This window comes from Nerophis ophidion, linkage group LG28 (assembly GCF_033978795.1).
Source record: "Nerophis ophidion isolate RoL-2023_Sa linkage group LG28, RoL_Noph_v1.0, whole genome shotgun sequence".
Lineage (NCBI taxonomy): Eukaryota > Metazoa > Chordata > Actinopteri > Syngnathiformes > Syngnathidae > Nerophis > Nerophis ophidion.
In genome coordinates this window covers 34,966,676-34,984,303 of record NC_084638.1, presented here as the reverse complement: position 1 = coordinate 34,984,303, position 17,628 = coordinate 34,966,676, and the positions used below count along the sequence as shown (strand labels likewise).

At 42.6% G+C, this 17,628-nt stretch overlaps 1 protein-coding gene across 1 annotated transcript in view; it reads left to right on the top strand.

Annotated features, from left to right (window-relative positions):
* Window positions 1-17,628, top strand: part of LOC133545628 (5'-3' exoribonuclease 1-like) — a 77,719-nt gene that overhangs the window by 49,336 nt on the left and 10,755 nt on the right. Inside the window, exons 30-35 of the mRNA XM_061891388.1 lie at window positions 6,900-6,944; window positions 7,066-7,149; window positions 10,156-10,239; window positions 10,308-10,481; window positions 10,580-10,682; window positions 15,195-15,361. Coding sequence (XP_061747372.1) covers window positions 6,900-6,944; window positions 7,066-7,149; window positions 10,156-10,239; window positions 10,308-10,481; window positions 10,580-10,682; window positions 15,195-15,361 — 657 coding nt within the window. The remainder of the gene's footprint in view (window positions 1-6,899; window positions 6,945-7,065; window positions 7,150-10,155; window positions 10,240-10,307; window positions 10,482-10,579; window positions 10,683-15,194; window positions 15,362-17,628) is intronic.

The window sequence follows — 17,628 nt, the reverse complement described above, 5'->3', positions numbered from 1 at the left end:
GTTCTTGGGACGTGGAACGTCACCTCACTGGGGGGTAAGGAGCCTGAGCTAGTCCGCGAGGTAGAGAAGTTCCGGCTGGATATAGTCGGACTCACCTCGACGCACAGCAAGGGCTCTGGAACCAGTTCTCTCGAGAGGGACTGGACCCTCTTCCACTCTGGCGTTGCCGGCAGTGAGAGGCGACGGGCTGGGGTGGCAATTCTCGTTGCCCCCCGGCTCAAAGCCTGCACGTTTGAGTTCAACCCAGTGGACGAGAGGGTAGCTTCCCTTCGCCTTCGGGTGGGGGGACGGGTCCTGACTGTTGTTTGTGCTTACGCACCAAGCAGCAGTTCAAAATACCCACCCTTTTTGGGTACACTTTAGGGAGTACTGGAAAGTGCTCCCCCGGGTGATTCCCTTGTCCTACTGGGGACTTCAACGGTCATGTTGGCAACGACAGTGAAACCTGGAGAGGCGCGATTGGGAAGAATGCTCGCCCGGATCCAAACCAGAGTGGTGTTTTGTTATTGGACTTTTGTGCTCGTCACGGATTGTCCATAACAAACACCATGTTCAAACATAAGGGTGTCCATATGTGCACTTGGCATCAGGACACCCTAGGCCGCAGTTCCATGATCGACTTTGTAGTTGTGTCATCGGATTTACGGCCTTATGTTCTGGACACTCGGGTGAAGAGAGGGGCGGAGCTTTCTACCGATCACCACCTGGTGGTGAGTTGGCTGCGATGGTGGGGGAGGATGCCGGACAGACCTGGCAGGCCCAAACGCATTGTGAGGGTCTGCTGGGAACGTCTGGCAGAGTCTCCTGTCAGAGAGAGTTTCAATTCCCACCTCCAGAGGAACTTTGAACATGTCACGAGGGAGGTGCGGGACATTGAGTCCGAGTGGACCATGTTCCGAACCTTTATTGTCGAGGCGGCTGATTGGAGCTGTGGCCGCAAGGTTGTTGGTGCCTGTCGTGGCGGTAATCCGAGAACCCGTTGGTGGACACCAGCAGTGAGGGATGCCGTCAAGCTGAAGAAGGAGTCCTATCGGGTTCTTTTGGCTCATAGGACTCCGGAGGCAGTGGACGGGTACCGACGGGCCAAGCGGTGTGCAGCTTTAGCGGTCGCGGAGGCAAAAACTCGGACATGGGAAGAGTTCGGGGAAGCCATGGAAAATGACTTCCGGACGGCTTTGAAGCGATTCTGGACCACCATACGCCGCCTCAGGAAGGGGAAGCAGTGCACTATCAACACCGTGTATGGTGCGGATGGTGTTCTGCTGACCTCGACTGCGGATGTTGTGGATCGGTGGAGGGAATACTTCGAAGACCTCCTCAATCCCACCAACACGTCTTCCTTTGAGGAAGCGGTGCCTGGGGAATTTGTAGTGGACTCTCCTATTTCTGGGGCTGAGGTCGCTGAGGTAGTTAAAAAGCTCCTCGGCGGCAAGGCCCCGGGGGTGGATGAGATCCGCCAGGAGTTCCTTAAGGCTCTGGATGCTGTGGGGCTGTCTTGGTTGACAAGACTCTGCAGCATCGCGTGGACATCGGGGGCGGTACCTCTGGATTGGTAGACCGGGGTGGTGGTCCCTCTCTTTAAGAAGGGGGACCGGAGGGTGTGTTCCAACTATCGTGGGATCACACTCCTCAGCCTTCCCGGTAAGGTTTATTCAGGTGTACTGGAGAGGAGGCTTCGCCGGATAGTCGAACCTCGGATTCAGGAGGAACAGTGTGGTTTTCGTCCTGGTCGTGGAACTGTGGACCAGCTCTATACTCTCGGCAGGGTTTTTGAGGATGCATGGGAGTTTGCCCAACCAGTCTACATGTGCTTTGTTGACTTGGAGAAGGCATTCGACCGTGTCCCTCGGGAAGTCCTGTGGGGAGTGCTCAGAGAGTATGGGGTATCGGACTGTCTTATTGTGGCAGTCCGCTCCCTGTATGATCAGTGTCAGAGCTTGGTCCGCATTGCTGGCAGTAAGTCGAACACGTTTCCAGTGAGGGTTGGACTCCGCCAAGGCTGTCCTTTGTCACCGATTCTCTTCATAACTTTTATGGACAGAATTTCTAGGCGCAGCCAAGGCGTTGAGGGGATCCGGTTTGGTGGCCATGGGATTAGGTCTCTGCTCTTTGCAGATGAAGTAGTCCTGATGGCTTCATCTGGCCGGGATCTTCAGCTCTCACTGGATCGGTTCGCAGCCGAGTGTGAAGCGACCGGAATGAGAATCAGCACCTCCAAGTCCAAGTCCATGGTTCTCGCCCGGAAAAGGGTGGAGTGCCATCTCCGGGTTGGGGAGGAGACCCTGCCCCAAGTGGAGGAGTTCAAGTACCTAGGAGTCTTGTTCACGAGTGGGGGAAGAGTGGATCGTGAGATCGACAGGCGTATCGGTGCGGCGTCTTCAGTAATGCGGACGTTGTATCGATCCGTTGTGGTGAAGAAGGAGCTGAGCCGGAAGGCAAAGCTCTCAATTTACCGGTCGATCTACGTTCCCATCCTCACCTATGGTCATGAGCTTTGGGTCATGACCGAAAGGATAAGATCACGGGTACAAGCGGCCGAAATGAGTTTCCTCCGCCGGGTCTCTCCCTTAGAGATAGGGTGAGAAGCTCTGCCATCCGGGAGGAACTCAACGTAAAGCCGCTGCTCCTCCACATCGAGAGGAGCCAGATGAGGTGGTTCAGGCATCTGGTCAGGATGCCACCCGAGCGCCTCCCTAGGGATGTGTTTAGGGCACGTCCAGCTGGTAGGAGGCCACGGGGAAGACCCAGGACACGTTGGGAAGACTATGTCTCCCGGCTGGCCTGGGAACGCCTCGGGATCCCCCGGGAAGAGCTAGACGAAGTGGCTGGAGATAGGGAAGTCTGGGTTTCCCTGCTTAGGCTGTTGCCCCCGCGACCCGACCTCGGATAAGCGGAAGATGATGGATGCATGGATGGATGGATGTTTCTACTTTCATGTAACATTATTATTATTATTATTATTATTTTTATTGACAGTAATATGTTTCTACTTTCATGTAACAACATTATTATTATTATTATTATTATTATTGACACATTAATATATGTTTCTACTTTCATATAACATTATTATTATTATTATTATTATTTTTATTGACACAGTAATATGGTTCTACTTTCATGTAACAACATTATTAATATTATTGTTATTGACACATTAATATGTTTCTACTTTCATACAACTACATTATTATTATTATTATTGTTATTGACACTGATATGTTTCTACTCTCATCTAACAACATTATTATTATTATTATTATTATTATTGACACTGATATGTTTCTACTTTCATGTCATAACATTATTATTGTTGTTATTGTTAGTGACACATTAATATATGTTTCTACTTTCATGTAACATTATTATTATTATTATTGTTATTATTTTTATTGACACAGTAATATGTTTCTACTTTCATGTAACAACATTATTATTATTATTATTATTATTATTGACACATTAATATGTTTCTACTTTCATGTAACATTATTATTATTATTATTGTTATTATTATTTTTATTGACACAGTAATATGGTTCTACTTTCATTTAACAACATTATTATTGTTATTGACACAGTAATATGTTTCTACTTTCATGTAACATTATTAATATTGTTATTGACACAGTGAAATATGTTTCTACTTTCATGTAACAATATTATTATTATTGTTGTTGACACAGTAATATATGTTTCTACTTTCATGTAACAACATTATTGCTATTATTGTTAATATTATTGTTATTGACACAGTATTATATGTTCATGTAAAAACATTATTATTGTTATTGACACAGAAATATCTGTTTCTACTTTCATGTAACAACATTATTATTATTATTATGATTATTGTTATTTACACAGTGATCTATGTTTTATATTGATGCTGCACAACAAACACAACATTATTATTATTGTTATTGACATAGTGATCTATGTTTCTATATTCATGCAGCACAACATTATGATTATTGTTATTGACACAGTGATCTATGTTTCTATATTCATGCAGCACAACATGATTATTGTTATTGACACAGTGATCTATATTTCTATATTCATGCAGCACAACATTGTGATTATTGTTATTGACACTGATCTATGTTTCTATATTCATGCAGTACAACATTGTGATTATTGTTATTGACACAGTTATCTATGTTTCTATATTCATGCAGCACAACATTTTGATTATTGTTATTGACACAGTTATCTATGTTTCTATATTCATGCAGCACAACATTTTGATTATTGTTATTGACACAGTGATCTATGTTTCTATATTCATGCAGCACAACATTGTGATTATTGTTATTGACACAGTGATCTATGTTTCTATATTCATGCAGCACAACATTGTGATTATTGTTATTGACACAGTGATCTATGTTTCTATATTCATGCAGCACAACATTATGATTATTGTTATTGACACAGTGATCTATGTTTCTATATTCATGCAGCACAACATTGTGATTATTGTTATTGACACAGTGATCTATGTTTCTTAATTCATGCAGCACAACATTATGATTATTGTTATTGACACAGTGATCTATGTTTCTATATTCATGCAGCACAACATTGTGATTATTGTTATTGACACAGTGATCTATGTTTCTATATTCATGCAGCACAACATTGTGATTATTGTTATTGACACAGTGATCTATGTTTCTATATTCATGCAGCACAACATGATTATTGTTATTGACACAGTGATCTATGTTTCTATATTCATGCAGCACAACATTATGATTATTGTTATTGACACAGTGATCTATGTTTCTATATTCATGCAGCACAACATTGTGATTATTGTTATTGACACAGTGATCTATGTTTCTATATTCATGCAGCACAACATTGTGATTATTGTTATTGACACAGTGATCTATGTTTCTATATTCATGCAGCACAACATTATGATTATTATTGACACAGTGATCTATGTTTCTATATTCATGCAGCACAACATTGTGATTATTGTTATTGACACAGTGATCTATGTTTCTATATTCATGCAGCACAACATTATGATTGTTGTTATTGACACAGTGATCTATGTTTCTATATTCATGCAGCACAACATTATGATTATTATTGACACAGTGATCTATGTTTCTATATTCATGCAGCACAACATTATGATTATTGTTATTGACACAGTGATCTATGTTTCTATATTCATGCAGCACAACATTATGATTGTTGTTATTGACACAGTGATGTATGTTTCTATATTCATGCAACACAACATTATGATTATTGTTATTGACACAGTGATCTATGTTTCTATATTCATGCAGCACAACATTATGATTATTGTTATTGACACAGTGATCTATGTTTCTATATTCATGCAGCACAACATTGTGATTATTGTTATTGACACAGTGATCTATGTTTCTATATTCATGCAGCACAACATTATGATTATTGTTATTGACACAGTGATCTATGTTTCTATATTCATGCAGCACAACATGATTATTGTTATTGACACAGTGATCTATGTTTCTATATTCATGCAGCACAACATTGTGATTATTGTTCTTGACGCAGTGATCTATGTTTCTATATTCATGCAGCACAACATGATTATTGTTATTGACACAGTGATCTATGTTTCTATATTCATGCAGCACAACATTATGATTATTATTGACACAGTGATGTATGTTTCTATATTCATGCAGCACAACATTATGATTATTGTTATTGACACAGTGATCTATGTTTCTATATTCATGCAGCACAACATTATGATTGTTGTTATTGACACAGTGATGTATGTTTCTATATTCATGCAGCACAACATTATGATTATTGTTATTGACACAGTGATCTATGTTTCTATATTCATGCAGCACAACATTATGATTATTGTTATTGACACAGTGATCTATGTTTCTATATTCATGCAGCACAACATTATGATTATTGTTATTGACACAGTGATCTATGTTTCTATATTCATGCAACACAACATTGTGATTATTGTTATTGACACAGTGATCTATGTTTCTATATTCATGCAGCACAACATTATGATTATTGTTATTGACATAGTGATCTATGTTTCTATATTCATGCAGCACAACATTGTGATTATTGTTATTGACACAGTGATGTATGTTTCTATATTCATGCAGCACAACATTATGATTATTGTTATTGACACAGTGATCTATGTTTCTGTATTCATGCAGCACAACATTGTGATTATTGTTATTGACACAGTGATCTATGTTTCTATATTCATGCAGCACAACATTATGATTATTGTTATTGACACACTGATCTATGTTTCTATATTCATGCAGCACAACATTATGATTGTTGTTATTGACACAGTGATGTATGTTTCTATATTCATGCAGCACAACATTATGATTATTGTTATTGACACAGTGATCTATGTTTCTATATTCATGCAGCACAACATTATGATTATTGTTATTGACACAGTGATCTATGTTTCTATATTCATGCAGCACAACATTATGATTGTTGTTATTGACACAGTGATGTATGTTTCTATATTCATGCAGCACAACATTATGATTATTGTTATTGACACAGTGATCTATGTTTCTATATTCATGCAGCACAACATTATGATTGTTGTTATTGACACAGTGATCTATGTTTCTATATTCATGCAGCACAACATTATGATTATTGTTATTGACACAGTGATCTATGTTTCTATATTCATGCAGCACAACATTATGATTGTTGTTATTGACACAGTGATGTATGTTTCTATATTCATGCAGCACAACATTATGATTATTGTTATTGACACAGTGATCTATGTTTCTATATTCATGCAGCACAACATTGTGATTATTGTTATTGACACAGTGATCTATGTTTCTATATTCATGCAGCACAACAAGCAGGCTGCTCCTCAAGCCAGCAGCTCCACTTCTAAGGTGCAACAAGCCAAAGTCCACTTTTCTCTCATCATCTTTTCACATTATTATTATTATTATTATTATTATTATTGTATATATTTGCTGATTGTGCTGAGGCTGACACTTTGTCCACTTGCAGAGCAAAGAGGCGTACACTGATGTGTGGCAAACTCTGCACAAGTCTGCTTCTCCTCAACACCCTCCTGCCCACTGGCAAAATCATGTACCTCTTTACACATTACTATTATACTCCTTCATAACATTCATTATACTTTTTTGACTTTGTTATGTATTTTCTTGTACTTATTATTGCATTTATAATATATTATTATAATAATATAATATATTATTGCATTTATAATATATTTTTGACTTATCATAGCACTAATTATACATATTTGACTTATAGGATTATTATTATAGATCAGGGACGGTGTGGCGCAGTGGGAGAGTGGCCGTGCGCAACCCGAGGGTCACTGGTTCAAATCCCACCTAGAACCAACCTCGTCACGTCCGTTGTGTCCTGAGCAAGACACTTCACCCTTGCTCCTGATGGGTGCTGGTTGGCGCCTTGCATGGCAGCTCCCTCCATCAGTGTGTGAATGGGTAAATGTGGAAGTAGTGTCAAAGCGCTTTGAGTACCTTGAAGGTAGAAAAGCGCTATACAAGTACAACCCATTTATTTATTTATCATTTATTTATAGCATTTATGATATAAATGTTACTTATTATAGGACTTATGCATTATTTACTGATAGCATCCATTATACGTATTTTATTCGCAGCATTTATTATATATATTTTACTTATAGCATATATGACATACATTAGACTTAACATAGCACTAATTATACATGTTTAACTTATTATAGCATTTATTATATATATTTTACTTATAGTATTTATGACATACATTAGACTTAATATAGCTTAATACAATTATAACAATATAATATATATAATTAAACATATTTAACTTATTATAGCATTCATATAACACTCATTATGTCTACATGCACTAAATTTGTCGGATTTCTCATTTAGTCCAACTCCAAATAAGGCTCTTACAACCCATGGAAACACCTTAATCTAATTGTATACGGTTTTTCATAAATTGAGACTAACACACCTTCATCTGGAACAGTATCAGTCAGGTCACGAGATAGTCCAGAACAATAGCAACCTTCATCTGGTACAGTGTCAGTCGGGGCACAAGATAGTCCAGAGCAGTATCCGCCTTCATCTGGAACGGTATCATTCAGGTCACAAGATAGCCCAGAACATTAACAACCTTCATCTGGAACAGTATCAGTCAGGTCACAAGATAGTCCACAACAATGGCAAACTTCATCTGGAACAGTATCAGTCAGGGCACAAGATGGTCCAGAACAAATGCAACCTTCATCTGGAACAGTATCAGTCAGGTCCCAAAGTTGTCCACAACAATGGCAACCTTCATCTGGAACAGTATCAGTCAGGTCCCAAAGTAGTCCAGAACAATAGCAACCTTCATCTGGAACAGTATCAGTCAGGTCACAAGATAGTCCAGAACAATAACAACCTTCATCTGGAACAGTATCGGTCAGGTCACAAGATAGCTCAGAACATTAACAACTTTCATCTGGAACAGTATCAGTCAGGTCACAAGATAGTACACAACAATGGCAACCTTCATCTGGAACAGTATCAGTCAGGTCACAAGATAGTCCAGAACAATAACAACCTTCATCTCTAACAGTATCGGTCAGGTCACAAGATAGCTCAGAACATTAACAACTTTCATCTGGAACAGTATCAGTCAGGTCACAAGATAGTCCACAACAATGGCAACCTTCATCTGGAACAGTATCAGTCAGGGCACAAGATAGTCCACAACAATGGCAACCTTCATCTGGAACAGTATCAGTCAGGTCACAAGATAGCCCAGAACATTAACAACCTTCATCTGGAACAGTATCAGTCAGGTCACAAGGTAGTCCAGGACAATAGCAACCTTCATCTGGAACAGTATCAGTCAGGTCACAAGATAGTCCAGAACAATAACAACCTTCATCTGGAAAAGTATCATTTAGGTCACATGGTACTCCAGAACAAACGCAACCTTCATCTGGAACAGTATCAGTCAGGCCCCTATGTAATCCAGAACAATAGCAACCTTCATTTGGAACAGTATCAGTCTGGGCACAAGGTAGTCCAGAAGAATAACAACCTTCATCTGGAAGAGTATCAGTCAGGTCACAAGGTAGTCCAGAACAATAACAACCTTCATCTGGAACAGTATCAGTCGGGTCACAATGTAATCCAGGACAATAGCAACCTTCATTTGGAACAGTATCAGTCAGGTCACAAGATAGTCCACAACAATGGCGACCTTCATCTGAACAGTATCAGTCAGGGCACAAGATAGTCCACAACAAACGCAACCTTCATCTCGAACAGTATCAGTCAGGTCACAAGGTAGTCCAGAACAATAGCAACCTTCATCTGGAACAGTATCAGTCAGGTCACAAGGTAGTCCAGAACAATAACAACTTTCATTTGGAAGAGTATCAATCAGGGCACAAGATAGTCCAGAACAATAACAACCTTCATCTGGAAAAGTATCATTTAGGTCACAAGGTAGTCCAGGACAAACGCAACCTTCATCTGGAACAGTATCAGTCAGGTCACAAGATAGTCCAGAGCAGTATCAACCTTCATCTGGAACAGTATCAGTCAGGTCACAAGGTAGTCCAGACCAATAACAACCTTCATCTGGAACAGTATCAGTCAGGTCACAAGGTAGTCCAGGACAATAGCAACTTTCATCTGGAACAGTATCAGTCAGGTCACAAGATAGTCCAGAACAATAGCAACCTTCATCTGGAACAGTATCAGTCAGGTCACAAGGTAGTCCAGAACAATAGCAACCTTTATCTGGAACAGTATCAGTCAGGTCACGAGATAGTCCAGGACAATAGCAACCTTCATCTGGAACAGTATCAGTCAGGTCACAAGGTAGACAGTTGGACTTTAGACCTAGGTGTGAAAATACAAAACCAAACTATTTGAGGACTCAGGCTAATTTACTGCATGGAAACGTATTGACTGTGTACTTAGTGTGTACTTGTACTCTGTAGGATGTGTCCATGCAGTATTTCTGTGTGTTTTGCAGACTTCACTGTGTGTACTTAGTGTGTACTTGTACGCTGTAGGATGTGTCCATGCAGTATTTCTGTGTGTTTTGCAGACTTCAACGGCTCCCGTCAGACTGTTGAAGAAAAATGAAGATGTAAATTTGCACATCAGCGACTCCAAGGTCAACTCCTCTAAAGTGGGTACCTGCTCGCCTGCCTTCTGTCTGCTCTGCACTCTGTCTTCACACCTTTTCTCTTTTGTCAGCCATCGCTGGAGTTTGAGGAGCTTCTAGCCAGCCTGAAGATCTCCAAGGAGAGCCAGGAGCCTGCAGACCTTCCTGCACCTGCACCTGAACCTGTTCCTGTTCCTGTTCCTGTTCCTGTTCCGGCACCCGGCAGCCAGTCGGACCAGCCCTTGTCCCCACAGTCCTTTGCCCTGGTGAGCAGCACTGACTTCATGTGCTCATCCTTCATGACTTCATAGTCCCAGGGGTCATGTGGTCACCTCCAGTGTGCTGACATCATGTGGTGTTGCAGAAGGGCACCATGGTGCTGAAGGAGATGTTGAAGATAGACAGCAGTCATCAGAAGGAACAACAGGCTCAGAAGAACAACATGAGAAGAAGATCTAAAAAACTAGGTACTATGGTGTCCTACTAGGTACTATGGTGTCCTACCAGGTACTATGGTGTCCTGTGCTACTTTCATCCTAACCACAGTTTTAACTAAGTTATACCCAAGTTGTAACTATGTTTTAACCAAGTTTTATCAGAGTTTTAACCAAGTTTTACCCAAATATTACCCAAGTTGTAACAAAGTTTTAACACAGTTTCACCAGGTTTTGCCAAAGTTTTAACCCTGTTATCACCAAGTTGTACCCCAGTTTTTACTCAGTTATACCCAAATTGTAACTAAGTTTTAACCCAGTTTCACCAAGTTTTACACCAGTTTTAACCCAGTTTCACCAAGTTCTACTAGAGTTTTAACCAAGTTTTACCCAAATTCTACCCAAGTTGTAACTAAGTTTTAACCCAGTTTTAACCAAGTTATACCCAAATATTACCCAAGTTGTAACTAAGTTTTAACCCAGTTTCACCAAGTTTTACCAGTTTTACCCTAATTTTACCCAAGTTGTAACTAAGTTTTAACACAGTTTCACCAGGTTTTGCCAAAGTTTTAACCCTGTTATCACCAAGTTGTACCCCAGTTTTAACTTAGTTATACCCAAATTTTACCCAAGTTGTAATTAAGTTTTAACCCAGTTTCACCATATTTTACACCAGTTTTAACCCAGTTTCACCAAGTTCTTCTAGAGTTTTCACCAAGTTTTACCCAAATTCGACCCAAGTTGTAACTAAGTTTTAACCAAGTTTTACCCAAATATTACCCAAGTTGTAACTAAGTTTTAACCAAGTTTTACCCAAATATTACCCAAGTTGTAACTAAGTTTTAACCCAGTTTCACCAAGTTTTACCAGTTTTACCCTAATTTTACCCAAGTTGTAACTAAGTTTTAACACAGTTTCACCAGGTTTTGCCAAAGTTTTAACCCTGTTATCACCAAGTTGTACCCCAGTTTTAACTCAGTTATACCCAAATTTTACCCAAGTTGTAACTAAGTTTTAACCCAGTTTCACAAAGTTTTACACCAGTTTTAACCCAGTTTCACCAAGTTCTTCTAGAGTTTTCACCAAGTTTTACCCAAATTCGACCCAAGTTGTAACTAAGTTTTAACCCAGTTTCACCAAGTTTTACACCGGTTTTAACCCAGTTTCACCAAGTTCTACTAGAGTTTTAACCAAGTTTTACCCAAATTTTACCCAAGTTGTAACCCAAGTTTTACCCAAGTTGTAACTAAGTTTTAACCCAGTTTCACCAGGTTTTACACCAGTTTTAACCCAGTTTCACCAAGTTCTACTAGTTTTAACCAAGTTTTACCCAAATTCTACCCAAGTTGTAACTAAGTTTTACCAGTTTTAACCCAGTTTTACCTTAATTTTACCCAAGTTGTAACTAAGTTTTAACACAGTTTCACCAGGTTTTACCAAAGTTTTAACCCTGTTATCACCAAGTTGTACCCCAGTTTCAACTCAGTTATACCCAAATTTTACCCAAGTTGTAACTAAGTTTTAACCCAGTTTCACCAAGTTTTACACCGGTTTTAACACAGTTTCACCAAGTTTTACCCCAGTTGTAACTATGTTTTACTAAAATTTTACTCAAGTATTAACTAAATTTTAACCTAGAGCTGACCAAGTATAATATAGACATGGCCACACTCAGTGAGAGTAGATTACCTGGTTCCAACTCTCTGGAAGATCAGGGATATGGATTTTTCTGGAGTGGGAAGGCTGCTGACGACAGGCGAGAGGCAGGAGTTGGATTCGCAGTCAAGAAGGAAATGGCCACCATGCTGGACCGAGATCCCATACCGATTGGCAACAGGATTATGACTATGACGCTCCCTTTACAGAAGAAGCTGTATGCCACTTTCATCAGTGTCTATGCCCAGTAGAGGCAAAAGAGAGGTTCTCCAGTGATCCACGTGAGACTATAAAATCTGTCCATACAGATGACAGACTGACCCTAGTGGGACAACGAGAAATGGAAAGGGTTAACCACAAATGGTGAATTCTTGCTCGCACTATGTTCAGAACATAGCCTTGTCATAACTAACACCGTATTCAAGCACACAAGAACACCTGGATGCGTCCAAGATCTAAACACTGGCATCTGCTGGACTACACCATAGTGAGCCAACAGGACCTGAGAGAAGTGCTGGACACCCGAGCGATGAGGGGCGCTGATCATGTATGAAACAGAAGCTTTACAGGTCACAAGACTGGGACAAAACCCCCACGCAAGCTGGATACTGGTGCACTGAGAGTTCATGGGAAGAGAGTTTGCAAGAACGGGACAGGATGACCGCAGGGTTTGACTTAAAAGAGAAATAGGTTGCAATGAGGGAAACTGTGTACAACACAGCCTGGGCCACCCGAAGAGGAAACATCAGGATTGGTACGATGGTCGAGATGAACATCTGCAGGAATTGCTGGTAACCAGGAGCAAAGCTAGGTAGGAGAGGCTGCAGTGTAACCCGAGATCCAAAAAGCATCCTTACAGCAGAGCCCGAAGTTAACTACAGAGGTACACCAGAGAAATGAAAATCTGACTGGTGGGAAAGACAGGCAGAAGAGCTGCAGCTTGCCGTCGATGGGAATGATATGAAAACCTTCTTCACAGGCCTGAGAGAAATCTATGGCCCAACATCCAGAAGGTTGGTGCAGCTGAAATCACAAGACAGCCAAAGACAGTCCATCAGGAAGAGGATAAGATCTTGGACAGATTTGCATATCATTTTGAGGAACTGCTGAACTACCCTGGAGATTTAGCAGAGGAAGCCACGTATGCCATAGCACAGCGCCCGATAGCAGAGAGCCTGGATGAGTCGCCTGATCTCTCCGAATCAACAAGAGCAATCAACACAATGCAGGACGATAAAGCCCCAGGCCGTGACGGCATTCCAACTGAGGTGTGGAAGTCTGCGGGAGCCCAGTTGTTGACCTGTCTGCGTAAGATGATCAAAGATATCTGGGAAGCTCATCAGATACCCCAGGAGTGGAAGGATGCCAGCATTGTGCCACGGTTCAAGAAAGAAGACACGAGAGTGTGAGATCTACCGAGGCATTTGACCGGCTTCTGAACAGGTTGAATGAACAGATATCGCCAGAGGTACTTCCAGAAACTCAATGTGGCTTCAGACGAGGAAGGGGCACAATGGACCTGATCTTTTGTCTGGAACAGTGCAGGAAGAGTGTATTGAGCAGGACATGCCGCTCTATGTGGTCTTCACTGACTTCAGTAGAGCTTTCGGCACGATTTCAAGGTTCTCAAGAAGTACAGATGTACAGACAACTTTGTTGAGCTCGTTGAGGCGCTTCATACGGACGTGCGGGCAAATGTGGCACTGGCTGGATCTTTGCCGAATGACTTCCGAGTCAGAAATGGAGTGAAGCAGGGCTGTGTTCTAGCACCAACCCTGTTCTCACGCTACACATCAGCCATGCTTGAGGTCGCTTTCGAGGACACATCGAAGTGGGTCTACATCCGGACAAGAAAAGATGCAGATCTGTTCAAGGTTGTGAGAGAATTGCTGTTTGCGGACGACAGAGCTATAGTTGGCGCACAATGTAGAAGACATGCGAGATCTTGTGGACAAGTTTGCAGCAACAGCTCGTCAGTTCAGAAGACGAAATGCTTGTACCAGCCACCCAAGTATGAGCCCACATCATCCCGACCAGGGGACTTCTGTGTCATGGGAGACCCGCTCGTACAATGCTGGACATTCAAGTACCTCGGAAGCAGAGTGACAGAAAATGCCAAGCTTGATGATGACCTCAGACTCAGGATGGAGGGAGCAAGTTCTGTGTTTGGGAAATCAAAGGAAAGACTCTGGAACAACAGGCAACAGAGCAACTGTGCCAGCTACACCTTTGTACGGTGCTGGAACTTGGACCCTCTACAGGTTGCACGTTGGGAAACTTCACGCCTACATGAGGCGCCACCTTCGGACCATCATGGGCATCTCTTGGAGAGACCAAATCCCAAACACAGAGGTCCTAAGTCGTGCTGGACTGCCATCGACGGATGACATCTGAACCCAAAGGAACCTGAGATGGGTCGGGCATGTAGAGAGAATCAGCCGGAGGAAGGGAAACGAAACCGAGGCTACGGTACGAGGACGCCGTTAAACGGAATTTGAGGGTACTGAAGATGGACACTGCAACCTGGCGGCTGAAGACAAAAGACAGGGCTGAGAAGAGGTCTGGGATCCGACCCAAAAAAAAACGGTCAGTCTGTCGCACCCGACAGACTGCTACGGTGATGATGACACCTCAGTCATGTTATGGTACAATAGCAATTCTTCCGGTACACACCTCAGGGTAATATAGGTTGGTACTTGGCGCACGTTGCAGTTAGCACTTTAGCATGCGCTAGCTTTTTTTTCACCCTTTCAGCAGGTACACACCTCAGTCTCACATATTTAGGTGTTTCCTTAAGGCTAACTGTTAGCATGCCAGCTTTAATAGCTTGTCTTGTTACCAGACGCTATCTGGCCAGCGTGCTAACCGTTAGCATGTCACTTTCAACAGCTGCCATGATGAACGTTCCTCATGGAGATGCAGCTGCAACCTCTCCTCACCTGCCTCTCACCTGTGCCAACAACACCCTGATGGCCAGCAAGGTGTCAGAGCTGGGGTGTGTGTGTGGGGCTTTAGACATGGCACCTCCGGACTACACCTTCATGCACAACACACAGGTATGATCAACTGCGCACACACACACACACACACACACACACACACACACACACACACACACACACACACACACACTGCAGGTATGATCACCTGTGCACACACACACACTGCAGTCTTTAGCTAGCATGGCTAGCCAAGGGTCCAAAGACAAGCCAGAGCTTAACAACCTTCAAGTGAACACGCTGCAGGACTGCTTGTATCGCACATGATATCGCACACAAGTGAACACGCTGCAGGACTGCTTGCATCGCACATATCGCACACAAGTGAACATGCTGCAGGACTGCTTGTATCGCACATGATATCACACACAAGTGAACATGCTGCAGGACTGCTTGTATCGCACATGATATCACACACAAGTGAACATGCTGCAGGACTGCTTGTATCGCACATGATATCACACACAAGTGAACATGCTGCAGGACTGCTTGTATCGCACATGATATCACACACAAGTGAACACGCTGCAGGACTGCTTGCATCGCACATGATATCGCACACAAGTGAACATGCTGCAGGACTGCTTGTATCGCACATGATATCACACACAAGTGAACATGCTGCAGGACTGCTTGTATCGCACATGATATCGCACACAAGTGAACACGCTGCAGGACTGCTTGCATCGCACATGATATCGCACACAAGTGAACACGCTACAGGACTGCTTGTATTGCACATGATATCACACACAAGTGAACATGCTGCAGGACTGCTTGTATCGCACATGATATCGCACACTAGTGAACACGCTGCAGGACTGCTTGTATCGCACATGATATTACACACAAGTGAACACGCTACGGGACTGCTTGTATCGCACATGATATCACACACAAGTGAACATGCTGCAGGACTGCTTGTATCGCACATGATATCGCACACAAGTGAACACGCTGCAGGACTGCTTGTATCGCACATGATATCGCACACAAGTGAACACGCTGCAGGACTGCTTGTATCCCACATGATATCACACACAAGTGAACATGCTGCAGGACTGCTTGTATCGCACATGATATCGCACACAAGTGAACACGCTGCAGGACTGCTTGTATCGCACATGATATCGCACACAAGTGAACACGCTGCAGGACTGCTTGTATCGCACATGATATCGCACACAAGTGAACACGCTGCAGGACTGCTTGGATCGCACATGATATCGTACACAAGTGAACACGCTGCAGGACTGCTTGTATTGCACATGATATCACACACAAGTGAACATGTTGCGGGACTGCTTGTATCGCACATGATATCACACACAAGTGAACATGTTGCGGGACTGCTTGTATCGCACATGATATCACACACAAGTGAACACGCTGCAGGACTGCTTGTATCGCACATGATATTACACACAAGTGAACACGCTGCAGGACTGCTTGTATCGCACATGATATCACACACAAGTGAACATGCTGCAGGACTGCTTGTATCGCACATGATATCGCACACAAGTGAACACGCTGCAGGACTGCTTGTATCGCACATGATATCGCACACAAGTGAACACGCTGCAGGACTGCTTGTATCGCACATGATATCGCACACAAGTGAACACGCTGCAGGACTGCTTGGATCGCACATGATATCGTACACAAGTGAACACGCTGCAGGACTGCTTGTATTGCACATGATATCACACACAAGTGAACATGTTGCGGGACTGCTTGTATCGCACATGATATCACACACAAGTGAACATGTTGCGGGACTGCTTGTATCGCACATGATATCACACACAAGTGAACACGCTGCAGGACTGCTTGTATCGCACATGATATCGCACACAAGTGAACACGCTGCAGGACTGCTTGTATTGCACATGATATCGCACACAAGTGAACACGCTGCAGGACTGCTTGTATCGCACATGATATCATACATTTTTGTCCTGTTGTGTCTGTAATGTTGTGTCCTGTGGGTACTTGGGGTGTGGTGTTGTGTCCCTAATGTTGTGTCCTGTGGGTACTTGGGGTGTGGTGTTGTGTCCCTAATGTTGTGTCCTGTGGGTACTTGGGGTGTGGTGTTGTGTCCCTAATGTTGTGTCCTGTGGGTACTTGGGGTGTGGTGTTGTGTCCCTAATGTTGTGTCCTGTGGGTACTTGGGGTGTGGTGTTGTGTCCCTAATGTTGTGTCCTCTGGGTACTTGGGGTGTGGTGGTGTGTCCCTAATGTTGTGTCCTCTGGGTACTTGGGGTGTGGTGTTGTGTCCCTAATGTTGTGTCCTGTGGGTGCTTGGGGTGTGGTGTTGTGTCC